The following is a 14,319-nucleotide window of genomic DNA, read 5'->3' on the forward strand; positions in this document are numbered from 1 at the left end:
TTACACACACACACACACACACACACACACAGAGGGAGGGAGGGAGGGAGGGAGGGAGGGAGGGAGGGAGGATGGTGTGTTGCCTGAACTGCTATGAGCCAGATCTGAATGTTCAATGATTCATTGGAATTCAGTCATTCATATAGGCAACAGAAAGAACTAAGTGTTTATTTCCCATTAATGAGGTGAAGTGTCAGGATCAGTTGTCCTAGACATAATTTGTCACTGCAAGCTCTGCTGGAAGAAGGAATGAGTTCTTAAATGTTTTCTCTTGGCATCTCTATCCTACCCACTGTCTCCTCTCTCTTGCTATAATCCAAAAGGCAGGGATGATCTTTCTCAGCTAACCCAGTTGTACTGGCATAATTAAAAATAAAAGTTATATTATGACTAACTTTGCTGGCAAAACAACACATGTGAACATTGCCCCCCCCACCCACCCAAAGGAAAAACAACAGCTGTACATGGAAAATTATGAATGTGTAATGTGCCCAGAATGTGGGTGCCTCAAACCAGGGCTTCAAGCCATCCAGCTCTGCTGACTGACTCCTGAGCACCTGCACGTTGGTTCATCAGCAGACCTAGGAAACACTGCTCTTGGTTCAGAGAGTGCCATGACAGCCGGTGTGGTGTGGTGGTGAGAGTGCAGGACTGGGACTCAGAAGATCTGGTTTCTAGTCCCCACTAGGCCATGAAGCTCACTGGGTGACTTTGGGTCAGTCATTCACTCTCAGCCTAGCCCACCTCACAAAAGGACCTTGTTGGGAGGATAACACAGAGCTGTGTAAGCCCCCTCAGGAAAGAAAAAAGGCGGGATATAAATGCAGTGTAACAGTGATGCCACATAATGTAGACTGCAATAGCTGTTTACGTTGTCAGCTGACCCTAGAGCAATACATTTCATCAAGCCCTGTAAAGCCTTGACCTTGCTGCTCAGTCTGAGATCTTTCCATGAACGTGCAGGTCCTGTGTGGCGCTCCTGCTCCCTTGGATTGTGACCGCTGTCTGACTTAGCCCTGTCAGGCTTCTGGGCCCTTCCGCCATGGTATTACTGCCTCACCTCTCGCCACATGCCTGCCTGCCCTCAACTGCGGGCTTGTCTGTGGTCCTTGGATCCTAATTTGCCTTTTGAGCCACCTATTTAGGAAGGTGCAGGCACATATGTGAAGACACTTGTGGACACCTGCAGCCTAACTAACATTTTATCATGGCAGTGTGGTAGTCACTTGATATCAAGTGTGTAAGGAGTGGCTCCACAGAACATTACAGGAATTGCAAACAGGCTAGCTTGTTTCTCTGGGGCCACTGGCATATGTGAACATATGAAAGAAAGCAAGACACTATTTCTCCAAAGAGATTTTTGTGGTAAAGAGGCAGTAGTTGCCATACTCCGCACTCACTGGCTAAGGTATTGCATGTGCATCTTACCACCACCTGTGGGGCTACTGCTAATTGTGCGACAGTCTTCCTTCCACTTGGGCAAGGGCAGCCCTGCCATTAGGAAAAGTGAGGTGGCTCAGAGGCAGCTATTTTTTGGGCATCATAAAAGGAAATAAATCATTAACGACTGTGCTAGATTTTATCGTTTCTGTCTGTTTACTGCCATAGAGAGAGAGACAGGGAGGAGGGATTCTGCCCCGGGTGGCAGAATCATTTGACCAACCACGGGTGTACCTTTGAGGGACAGGGTTTGCTGCTCTGCCTTGGGCAGCAAATTTTCTTGGGCCAGTCCTGGGAACTAATATCTGGTAAGCGGAGTGCTATAGAGTGGCATCTAGACTGAAAGCTGAGTTGTACAAATCAGTTGAATGAAAGACCACTCACAGTACCCAAACAAGGATGTTGGTCAGTGTTGTCTCATATGTTACCCAGCATAGTGGTTACTCCTTGTCCTTATCATGCCTCCCTCAAAGGAGGGATATTTCTCCTTTCCCTAACACCCCTGAGCAATGTTTTCCAGTTGCCTCCCTCATAACAGCCCTCCAGGGGTGGGCAACTTCTTGATCGTGGGTGGTTCATATTGCCTCCGTGAAGCCCGGGGGAACATACCATGGCCTGCTTTATCCCACCACCACTGTGTCACTGAAATTCAGCAGTGCAGCAGCAATGAGGGAACAGTCCTCTTCAAAGGAAAATTGGATTTTGGTTGATGCTGCAGCTTTGCTTGGAAAGAGCTCGTTTTTTCTGTGGCAAACCACTGGTTTCCCTTTTAAAGGAAGCTTTTGGCATCATAGCAGCAAGACTGGAGGTGGGAGGAGGGTCACAAAGCAGGGCTCATGGTAGCCAGTGCTCCCTTGATCTCTCAAGTGCATTGGCTGTGCTTGTAGTATAGACTGAGGTCCACTAGATGAAGCTATAGCACAGTTTACTGCTACACTGGGAAGCAAGTCTCACTAAAAATCAGTGGCAATGTCTTCTGAGTGTATATGGTTTGGATTGGACTGTGAAGGCTTTTCTGGACTATAAGTTGTGGCGCTTGGTTTTTAATCCTAGAAACTAATGCAGGTTTGAGGTGCATGTTTTTCTAAAAGAACTTTGTATACATATTTCTTCAAGCATTACTGAAAAGGAATTGGTAACATATTGAAAATGGTAGGGCCTATCTGCCTTTCCTGTAGCATTTGAAAAAGCTCTGACTCTAATGGGTGTTTTTCCAAATGGTCATACTGAGCTATTTAACTGAAAAGCAGCTGTTGAAGAATGCCTTTATAGTACTGCCCGGATGCTGTTTGTGCAGGCTTCAGTATCTGCAGTATCACAGAACAGTGTGGAAGTAGTTATAAGTCCTATCTCTACCCTGACAGACTCATCTCTCTCCCAGGGCTATTTCTCAAACACCAGCATCATTACACTCATGGGGAGGAAGACTGTGACTGAGGAAGTTATATGCACACCTGTGGGGAGGGGAATCATTGTTTTGGACTATTATGTGCTGGCACCCCAGTGTTTAGTCCCTGAACGGAGTGTGAAATATCCTTTGTATGGCAATTTCTGTGTTGCGCATTAATAACTGGGGCTACTGTTTCCTTTTCTTTGCCTTCATCTCCTACTTTGTAAAGTGGGCCCAGCAAGACTGACATACTTTGTTGGGGAAGAATACAGTCAGCAGCAGTCATTGAGATTGGAGGGTGGGGTGCAGTAGCTAAAGCTATGTATAGCACCTCAACACCCCTGAGTTGTTCTTGCTTTGGTTGTTTCTGCAGATGATTGACTTAGGACTGATCCTTCATCGGGGCTCTTATTTTCGGGACCTGTGGAACATCTTGGATTTCATTGTGGTCAGTGGCGCATTGGTGGCATTTGCCTTCACGTAAGTTTCTTTAGGGAGCCACAGTGCTTGTTTCCTTCTGTTTCTTTCTCCAGAAAGCGCAGTCCCTCCTATTAGATAGGGCTCTTGCTGAAGCTTGCTGCATGATAGGTCTTGTTAAGAGTTTTCAGCACACAGACAACTTGGCCCGACCACCCCTTTGCCTCATCATGATTCCTCTTCCAGTGCTGCCCGTGAGCCACTGTAAAGCATGAACACCCCAAATGTGTGTGCCCTCCTTCTGACCTGGGACACTCCTTGCACGTGGAGGTTCCCATGAGTTCCTCTTACATTTCAGGCCATTCAAGGTTGTGAGAAATTGAGTCATTAATCCACAGTGTGATGAGCTCCTATATCACTCTGAGCAAATACACCAGGAGGGTGTAGCTGCCTTGTGTGACTGCAAGGCCAAATGCCCAATTTGTGAAAAGGCCTTTGCTGCTCTCTGGTCAGACTAAAGGAAACAGCTGATTAAATGGGAAAACCTTCCTTCATTTGTGAATATTACATTTAGGGTATGTCTGCATCAGTTTATTTTCTCATAGAAATAGTATGAGGAGCCAGGGTAGTCTGCTCTTGTCCTTTGTATTGTCCCCGATCAATGTGTCCCGCTAGTTTCTTCCTGGTGCAGCGGTAATCCAGATGCTGTGAGACACTCCACAGCAAAGTGGGTCAGGTTTAAATGGAGGAGTAACACGTGGCTCAAGGGATAGTCCTAGCATGCCTTACGTTTTTTGATAACAAATGTAAACTCTGTCTGCAATAATCTTAAATTAAATTTTCTCCAAGCCACTTAAAACAGCCTGAACAAGTTATGAATGCTTTCAGTTCGAGTTGGGAAAAGCCAGGGTCAGAGTGACATATACTTCCATCTTCTTTGCTTTTCTTTTTCTTGTTTTCTGACTGCCACTACCCGTGCTGTGGCATCTCAGACAGTTGATTGCCATCTATCCTCCCGCTCTCCACCCAGTCCTGTGTTCTTGTAATGCTGTGATCTCACCAAATGGCCTTGCTTTGTGGAGGAGGTGGGAAGGGACAGATAGTGGCCAGAGGCTTCCAGGAGAGCACAGGAAGTTTCTCTGCCTTACCCCACCCCCCAAAAAAGTTCAAAAAGCCCCCCCCACACACACACACATCTGCAAAAATAGGTTATAAAGTCATGGAAGATGCATTTTGACTCAGCTCTAACATACCCTCACTCTTGTAGCATTTTATAAAAGGCCCATAAGTCAAGATGAATTTGGTAATCCAAATAAATATAAAATGAATATGGAGAAAATAAATCAAACCTGTGCTGTTAAAGAAAGTGTTCAAAACCAGTAGCGCCAGTGCTGTGTAGTCTGCCAAGGAAGAGCAAAATATAAGGAAGCCACAGCTTTGAGTTCACAAGAGCTGAGCAGGACTGTGAAGGACAGGGCATTCTGGAGGGCATTCATTGTAGGGTCATGAAGATGACCTGATGGCACATAACAACAAAATCTGATCCTTGCCTTCCGTTCCTAGCAAAGTTGATTGCCAACTATTATTGTGGAAATCAGGACACTAGAGGTCATACCCAAGCAGCCAAGAACTTCCCAACTGGTTTTCAGTTTTCTTTTTCTTGTTCTTCTCCAGGGAGGGCACCAACTCTTCTTGCCAACTTAAAGATCTATCTGCACCAGATAAACTGACACTGTCCCTCATTTTTCAAAGGTATTTGGATAAACTCTGCCCTATATGTGATCTAAAACTGCTAGGGAGAAAATAAAATCCATTCACCTATCACCCAGTCTAAAAATTCCAACCTCTTCTTCATCTCTCCAGACCAGATACAAATTAGCTTGACTGCTGCTTACAGAGCCTTACATATTAAAGATGTACTAAGCATCCAAAAATATCTTGAAATGCCTTTCAGCTTGACCATCCCTTCCCTCATCCCCAAATTACCAGAGCCTTTCTCACTTAAAAAAAAAAAAAAACCCAACTATTCTTCATTTGTTAATTTTTTTTAGTGTAGTTTGATGGATTATAGGGGAAGCAGTGGTTCAGTGGCTTAATGATGCCGGAACTGTCAGCCAGAAATGGTTGGTGCTCCAGAGGTTCAAGCCCAGCCTCCGCCAGATGGAGTGAGCTCCTGTCATTTGCCCCTAGATCCTATCCAACTAGCAGTTTGAAAGCATGTAATGCGAGTAGATAAATAGGTACCACCTTGGTGGGAAGGTAACGGCCCTCTGTGATGTCATGCTGGCCACATGACTGCAAGATCATCTGCAGACAGCGCTGGCTCATGGCCTTAGAAATGGAGATGAGCACCACCCCCTATTAGGCTCTGGCTAAGCCGAGTAAAATCTTCAGGGACTCCTTTTAACTTTGATGGTTTATGACCTTTACAGAACTGGCTTAAGAATTCTTTTTCCTTTCCTTAAGATTGCAAAATTGTTAGCAAGCTTTGAGTGAAGAGTATGCTGCTATAAATTGCTCAAATTTGGCATTTTTCAGATGTAAGTAAAAATAGAATTTCTCCAGTTTCACAATACTGAGAGGCAGAAGTAATATGTACAGGAAGTTCACAAAGATTAGTACTGAGACAATAAAGAACAAACTGAAATGAAAAGAAGATCACACTGAAGCAGACATACACCATGAATTATATAGAAAGTAGGAACATTGTGAATTCTTTGGCAAAATATGTTTGGAGTCTTGGATTTAGTTTGACCAAGGAGCACTGTTTTGGATTAGAACCAAGGACTTTTTAAGGATATAATATATATCCTATCTGGGAAAGAAAATATGGTCTAGACAGGAAAACAGGTCTTCAAGTACCTGAGATGTTTTCTTTCCTGATCAACAGTTTCAGCAAGTCAGCCATTTTCTTCTCAGCCTTACAGTTGTATAAACCAGTTGTACAGACCGTGTCTGAACTAGGCCCTGTTGCTGATTTTATTTGCTCCCACCTGGAATAATGGAGCCAAAGGGAAAGTGCAAGCAGGGTGGGGAAGCAGGAGACTTGCTGTTTCCTCACCTCTCAGGCACAATGCTGATATAATCCATATATTAGATATAATCCCCTATAATCCATGGGGCACAATGCTGGCCATGAGAGCTCAGTGGGCCTCCTATATCTGGTTTGGACTTCTAATTCAGCTTTCCTCTAGGAGATGCCCTGTAGGTTTGACTGTAATGCCCATCATCCTCAGTCAGTATAGAGGGAGTTTTAACATCTCTGGAAAGCCCCCAGGAAAGGAAGAGCACTCAAATTGCTCCCATGGTAACTTGTTCTAAAAGTACAGATTAGTACCCAGTTCTTCCTCTCATAGAAATAAGGTGGTCTTCGGAGCAAGTTGCAGTAGAAGCAGAAAAGTTGTTTTTGTTGTTTGTTTATCTAGCATTATCAAGGTATATGGAACTTCATAGTGAAATGAAGGTAGGAAAAAGAGCCTCCTTCCTCCAATTCAACTGCAACAGTTAAATTTCAATCAGAATAGGAGATACTAAAGGGAGAAGAATGGAAATGGAGACTACTGCAGCAAAGTTGGAGATTTGAATTCTGTTTATCTGAGTAGGCAAAAGCCCATCTGCAGTTGAAGTTATATATACCTGTATTTAGCAAAACCAGGGATCACTCCCAGAGTGTAGGCATCTTTTCTGGGGTGCTCTGCAGTTCATCATGCAGCATCAGGCATTCATGATGCTTTAGAATAATCATACCCGCTTATTCATGCAAACCTGTTTAAGTTTTCTGCCTAAAGACCACAAGGATGTTAGAAGATGACACAGCAACACAGAGATTACAGGATTGGTGCAGTCAGCCTTTCCCCTGTAATATTCATCCTGTTTCCCCTACCTGCATGTTCTGAACCCCATTTTCCAGCTCTTCCACACATCAGCAACTTCCATCAGTAGTTTGAGGACCTCTGCATGGAGCTGGGAAGGTGTGATAGCCTCAGCGGAAGTATCTACTCCTTGTTAGTACTTACGTGCTGAGAAAGGAAGGCTCCATATGCTCACATTGAATTCTGGTTGTTTTGCCAGAACGGAAAAGAATCAGTAGCCAGCAAACTATTGCAAGTGTCATTGCAGGGGTGCACCATGGGACAAGAAGCAAAAATGCACCCAGGTTCAATCTCACATGGGCTAGACTTGGGACAGCAACCCTAAATTCTGGCCTGGGACTGCAGTGCTCAGCTTGTCCCATACTGAGAGAAGAGCTTTACTTGGCTTGATAGATCATAAATTGTAGCATGGAGGGTCATGCCAATACTGTTTGTGTTATGAAGTGATGAAGGACAAAAGGAGGGTGGTGATTGCTGCCTCAATAACAATTTCAGGTGAAGCTTGCCTTTTGGAGCTAGCATACCTCTTGAGTGGCCTGGTACAGAAATAGGATGGGGGAAGAGTTAAGGCTCCACTCCTGGAATGGTATTGAACCTGGCCCTGCACTTGTGTCATCACATGGAAAGGCAAGCTCTCCAGTGGGGCTATGACAAAGGCCAGCCTATGCAGGGCATAGATTGTCTGGAAGAATGACAGCTTAGTTAGCCATGAGGCATGCCGCAGATTAAGTTCGTTTTTTGGAACTTTATCGGTTGGTTCCAGATGAGTGCGATCTCCCTGCCTCACTCATTTAATTTTACAGACAGTCTAGACAACAGCCCTCCTCCTGTGTCTCCCCACCACCTCTGTGGGAAAGATGGAATAAGGAGGGAAAGATGGAAAAGCTGCACACTGCCTTTGATTGGTAGTTGTAGGAGCCCTCTCTCTGGAAACACCTTTAATCAGTACTCTAGAACTTGACCCTGGTACCTGCTCTGTCTTGGAGATCGATACTGTGTGCTTTTTCATCAAAAACAACAAGGTATAACAAAAAAGCCATGGACAAGAATATGGGATGCACTGTTGGAGATGAAGAAAAATGCAAGTGGAATGGATACATTTTCTTTATAATTCCCAGTGGTCTGCAGCTATAGAAAAGTGGTAATAAAGTATGGTTAATTTTCAGCCTTTTAGGAATCAGTGTTGACAGCTTCACAGAGATTGTTGATGAGAGTGTTTCCCAACTGCTTATCATTTTGGATGAACCTCCCACCCTCTACTGTACCTTTCCTCACCTTTCCTTCTTTCCTAGATCATTGGCAATCTGGTTTGTTCCTCTCTTATCTCTCATCATTTTCATCCACATTCATCTGCACTTCGACACTGCTTTTTGAACCAATCATGCCAGCTTCAGTTATCTGTACAAGTGTCTATATTGATTGTTGGCAACATTTATGGCACCTGACTGTAGATATTGCTCTGGGCACTACCATAACATGTTACTTCATTCTGTTGCCTCAATAGCAGCTACACCAGTGTCTACATCTGCTATTTTGTAGATGATAAGTTCTTCACATGGCCACTGTTTTGGAACTGATAATAACAGCCCTGAGGAGAATAGAGATTATTGCCATACCTCTGCTTGCCTTGTATATGTCCAAAGAATCAATTGTGGTGGCAAAAGCTTGGTCTCACCCTAACTCCATTGCTATCTGTGTTTGGACAGCAGAAATGTCACCTTGGTGAAGAATGTTAGTAGAGCTACATGAAAGAGTAGTATTTGTACCCATTTAGAGGTAGGGACCACAAACTGAGCAACTTTCTATATTAAGTCCTAAACCAGCCTTCTCCAGCCTAGTGCTTTACAGATGTATTGGGCTGCAACTCCCATAATTCCAGTCAACATGGCCATTGACCTGTGGGCCATGTCAGCCAGGGATTATGGGAGTTATGGTACCACACATCTGGAATACACCTGGTAAGGGAAGGCAGTCTTCAACTGTAACAATCTACTTTGTTTCCAGCATCATGTATTAAGGCTAACAGCCTTCTCCTACCCGTGTTTAGCTTGCAGCAAGTCTTGGGGAGTTATTTGCTTGTCAGGAAGCTTAGGAGTGCAGGGTTACTGTTTCTGCATTTTCACTCTATAATTGGGACTTGCTTTTTGGTTAACCATGTAGAGACTATGGCATTTGACACCCTGTCCTCTATTTATTTAATATCATTGGAAACTAAGAATTCATAAATTTTCATAGATTTTGAATGAGGAACAGCAATTCAATAAATAATAAGGGATATGTAAATCTAAGGTAATACCTCAGCTAAAAACCAATTACAATCTGAGTGAGGTATTAATAAGCAATCAAATAAGGGAAATTAAGACTTGGAAATATCTCTGGCTGTTATCTGTTGTTTGTTTTGTTTTTCAGAAGGAATGTTAGGATGAGCAGGGAGATAGAGATTTTTTCATAGATGGTTTAAGAAATACAAACAAGTTGTCCAATGTTTCAAGAAGCCTCCCAAGTTAAGTACTAGAACTACCTTGCTAGGCTGGAATACAGGATGGTGTCAACTCCAGCGCTTCCATATTGCTAAACAAATGTAGGCCAGGACCACTCTCTGTTTCAAGGCAGCAAAGAAGTGAATGCCCTGTTTGGTGGAGGCAGAGCAGCAGATTTGGTGTAGAGACTTCCTCAGACAGAGGCCAGCGTGGGATATGGATTAGTTTGGGGTTTATGTTATATGTTCTCTTTCTGATTGTTACTCACTTTCCTTGTCTCTTCCCTTTCACTGCCACTTCACAACAGGAGCAGCTCACGGTAAAGTCTTTCTGTCCCTCTCTCTCTCTATCTCTATCTCTCTCTCTCTCAATCTCTCATTCTCTTTCTCTCTCTCTCTCTGCCTTTCTGTCTTTCTTTCTTTCTCACTCACTCTTTGGTACGCATTCTATTATCTGTGTGATCTTGGTTATGCATCATTTTGAGGAGCTAATGCGATTGGAAGGGAAGTCATCTTGGATCTCTTTCTCTCTCTCCCAACATAAGGCATTCTGTTTTATCTCACAGAGTTGGAGCAGTATCTTTTACTACCAGGATTTCAGTTTCTGGGATTCAGATACCTTACAATATCCCTGATTTAGAGATAATATTGTATGCATTAGCATTGGCATTCTGAACATTCCATTTCAACCAAGGAATCAAAGGCAAAGGTGGTGGCTGGAAACATGGTTGACCTGGGTGAGGAAGCCCCATCTGGTAGAGATTTTGGTAACATCTTACAGTCTTTGGCAAACATTTCTAAGGTGGGGTACTTCCCCAAGGCCTGCTGCAGCGCTCTCCCACTGCACAGACCGGCAGCCCGAAGCAGCAGTGGCACATCTGTTTGGGAGAGGCTTTTTATAACGTGCATCCTCTGTGCATTATTCTATTAAAATGGTGAAGCAGATGTGGGAAGGGGACAGCAAGTTTGGAGAGCAGAATGACTCAGCTTTGGGCATGGGGCCCATTATCATCAGGGGGAAGGCCCCTTGCTGAACAAAGCTATAAAATCAATGGAAGGGATAGCTCCACAACTATGAAATTTATTCTGTTTTGTTCTGCAGACAGATTAGCCTTTTATCTCTTTGTTTTGCAGACTAGCTATTTCATCAGTGCTAAATACTGATGCTGTAATGGGACAGTATAGTGGAATGTTGTGGCCAGAGTGACTGCTAAATGGATCAGGCTGGGATATGTCCCTCCTGGACATGGGATTTGCATCTTCATGTTTATAATACCTCCTGTTTATTGGAAGAACCCTGAGAAAAGATCTGACTATCAGACCACAAAGTCACTAGCTGGAGCTCTTTGCCTTTGTGTCTGGCCTTTGAAAGAATTGTAATCAGAGTTCTTTCCAAGAGACTCTGTTGGCCATGTGCTGAAAATGAGTATGTGTTCAGTCCGATGTTTGAAAACCATCTCTCCAACAGTGACTTTCTGAAAATGAATGCTGCTAGTTCCATTATTTTGTGAGCCTGTTCACATGTGTTGAACCAGAAGTGTAAAATTATCAGTGCTGCCGAGCAGTATATATTAGATAGCAGAGCCTGTGAAGCAGTGGTAGCAATACAGCTCGCCCTTTATGTAGCAATGTATACTGTCTTTCTTTGTTATCTTTATACCTTTCCTCCTCCTCTCCATTTTATCCTCATGAATCCCCTGTTAGGTAGGTTAGGCTGAGAGTCAGTGACTGGTCCTAAGTCACCCAGTGAGCTTCAAGGCTGAGTGGGGACCAGAACATTTTCTTAGACTTAGAACTATAATCAATTATTTTGATTTCTCAGGTAAGTTCAACAGTAGAAAAGCTATGTGATAGCTGGCTTGTAGATTTAGCTTGTTGTAATCATCTGTGCTAACATTCTGCAGAGATTTTAGCAGCATAACTGCCTTCATGTAGAAAACACTTCCTTGGTTTCAGGTGATGCCATTTTGCTTTCAAACTGGTAGAATTTTAACAACCTGAGTTGTCAAAGAGAATGCTTCTCACGTGCATGTCTGATATCCTCAGCCATCAATCCTCAAATGGCTTAGAAATGTTACTAGAAAAAATAGTATCACTAAGGTGGTATCAGCACCTGGCATCCCAGAAAGAACTGCTTAAAGTTTAGAGGAAAGGAGGGAGACACTTCAAATGTGTCCCAGTTCTGCATGTATGCCCTGTTTTGAGATCCTGCCTTACAGTCAAGTACAGCCCTTATTTTAGCAGCTGAAACTGACAGCTACAGCCTGAGGCAGCTCATGAGCCCAAAGTCGATCCACATAATGAATAAGAATGATCTCAGCAGCACCAGCATGCTTTTTCGTCTTGCGCCTTTACTTGTATACTCCACCTCTGGACAGTAAGATGCTAATATGTGTCTTATTTACCACAATGCTTCTCGAACCAAGTTTGGCAGCTTCGCAGTGGCTTCTTGTGAGTAAAGTGAACAGTGTTCTGTATTTCTCCATAGTAAGAGTAAAATTGCTTAAGATGGAGTGAAACAGTGCTGTGACATTTGAAGTGGATCTATGTATTTATTCCTTTAATTTCAACATATGTAAAACTCATTAGATCATCTTAGCATGTATGTTGTACACTGAAGGAGGAAGCTGGAATGTCTTCTTACAGTTCACTGCTGGAGAGAAGGTTCTGGAGTATCAGACTTCACACAGAGTATAAGCCAGTGCAAATGTTACAAATGGCAACAGTGGTACAGTATTCTAAGAACTGGGCCTCTTCAGAATCAATTTTAAATCATGGATGAAGAAACCTAGGCTAGAACCATTCTTTCTGAAGTGGCAGCTTCCCATATGCAATGTACATTTGACATGAGGAGCATGTTCTGCTCTCACATCTGATTCTGAAGTGATACTGTCCCAGGAATGTGATTTTTCTGAATTTTTTAATTGGCTCTCAGTCTCTTAAATATGAAGGAGTAAAATTCATAATGAACAGTACTGGTAAGTGTCTTCTTTAACTATATAAGCAAAATATCCAATGCCTTTGCGGATGTATCAGCTTGATTATGCCTTAAGAATGGGATGGTTCTGTAGGTGTACTTTGTACTGCAAATGCGTTAGAGAGCCAGTGTGGTGTAGTGGTTAAGAGTGCAGGACTAGGACTCGGACAATCCAGGTTCTAGTCCCCACTCAGCCATGGAGCTCACTGGGTGACTCTGGGCCAGTCACTGACTCTCAGCCCAACCTACCTCACAGGGTTGTTGTTGTGAGGATCACATTGAGAGCAGGAGGAGAATTATGTAAGCCGCTTTGACTTCATCGGAAGGAAAAAAGGTGGGAAATAAATATAATAAATAAATAAATGGCCTTTTACCTTGTATCAGGTCTGGAACTGGTCTCCTCAATTGTTCTATTATGGTGACTCTGCATAGGTTATCTATAAACAGATAGCATATGCCCCTGAAGATGCAAACACATTCCTCTTCACTTTTTTGTGACTTTAGTATATATCTAGGACACACTTCCTTCCTCTGCTATTTTTCCTATGTATGGGAGAATCCATGGTGAAATTATTTCTTTCTCTTTCTTTTTGATGACACACAGATATACAACCATTTGCAACTGAAATCTGAGAAATATAATGTAAAAAACCTTAGCAGTGCTGTGATCTTTGTGTGTGTGTGTGTGTGTGTACATTTCACAACATAATGGGACCGGGAGGGAACATTACTATCACAGAAAATGTGGGAAAGGCAATGTTGAATAGTGTAGAATTTCATCAGCACTGGTGCTGCTGGTAAGGAGAACCTGATTGGTAAGCACTGGTATTTGGAGGAAGTGGGAACTGATTTGGCTGCTTCTTCTGAATATTTTGGCAGTGCATATTGGCTGTTATCAGTGAGTCCCTAGACAAAGTGACATTACTCCTATTATCCCAATTCAGCTATGCCTCACGGCACCTTCTGTTTCTGCTTATGAGCAGCTGGCAACAAGAAACAATTAAAGGATCAAGCAGGCTGTGAAGCAAGAATCTCCCCTGAAAACAGCATAGCTAGAGCAGTCCCTTCTAATATGAAGAATATATGCCAGGGGACTGGATATGCCATATCCCTAGCTCCCCACGGAGATTTTGAACCTTTCAATACTAAGAAGTTAAAGTACTTCTGAAGGGGATGATAGCTATCAACTGAATGGAGAAATACCAAAAGTGCACCTGGGAAAAGTGGTGGGTGAAAATGAAAGCTTACACCGGGGAATAAAGAAACTGGAAGAGTGGCAAGAATAGGCTGGTACCAGGAAAGGGTAGACATAGCAGCTAAACAGAACAATTTCTAGAGCAATATCTTATTTAGGGAAGAAGGAAAGCTTAGACATTCTGAATTATGGAAGTTGTGTGCAAGACCTTACATGGAGAGCGGGTGACAAAAAAGATGCTGTGCAGAGTAACCTAGGAGTCTTTCCTTGGTATTCTGGAGTGCCATGCCAACAAATCACTGCAAAGCAGCTGATAGCATAAGTGTATCAATCCCTTTGGTAGCCCTTTGTCCAAGCTAGAGTAAAACATACACCTCACTGCTTTTCCTTGCTTTTCCATCCCCACCCAACATTTCTCTACAGAGGCAGCAAAGGGAAAGACATAAATACCATCAAATCCTTGCGTGTCCTTCGTGTCCTCAGACCCCTCAAAACTATCAAGCGATTGCCAAAGTTAAAGGTATGTTTGCAGTGGAAACTTTACCAGGT

The 14,319-nt window shown here is 43.3% G+C and overlaps 1 protein-coding gene across 1 annotated transcript in view; it reads left to right on the forward strand.

The window, feature by feature from the left end:
* CACNA1A (calcium voltage-gated channel subunit alpha1 A) overlaps positions 1 to 14,319 on the forward strand; it is a 220,110-nt gene that overhangs the window by 124,623 nt on the left and 81,168 nt on the right. Inside the window, exons 25-26 of the mRNA XM_044454096.1 lie at positions 3,204 to 3,310; positions 14,194 to 14,290. Of these exons, the coding sequence (XP_044310031.1) occupies positions 3,204 to 3,310; positions 14,194 to 14,290 (204 nt within the window). The remainder of the gene's footprint in view (positions 1 to 3,203; positions 3,311 to 14,193; positions 14,291 to 14,319) is intronic.

This window comes from Varanus komodoensis, unplaced genomic scaffold, assembly GCF_004798865.1.
Source record: "Varanus komodoensis strain SLA01 unplaced genomic scaffold, ASM479886v1 scaffold7_1, whole genome shotgun sequence".
NCBI lineage: Eukaryota > Metazoa > Chordata > Lepidosauria > Squamata > Varanidae > Varanus > Varanus komodoensis.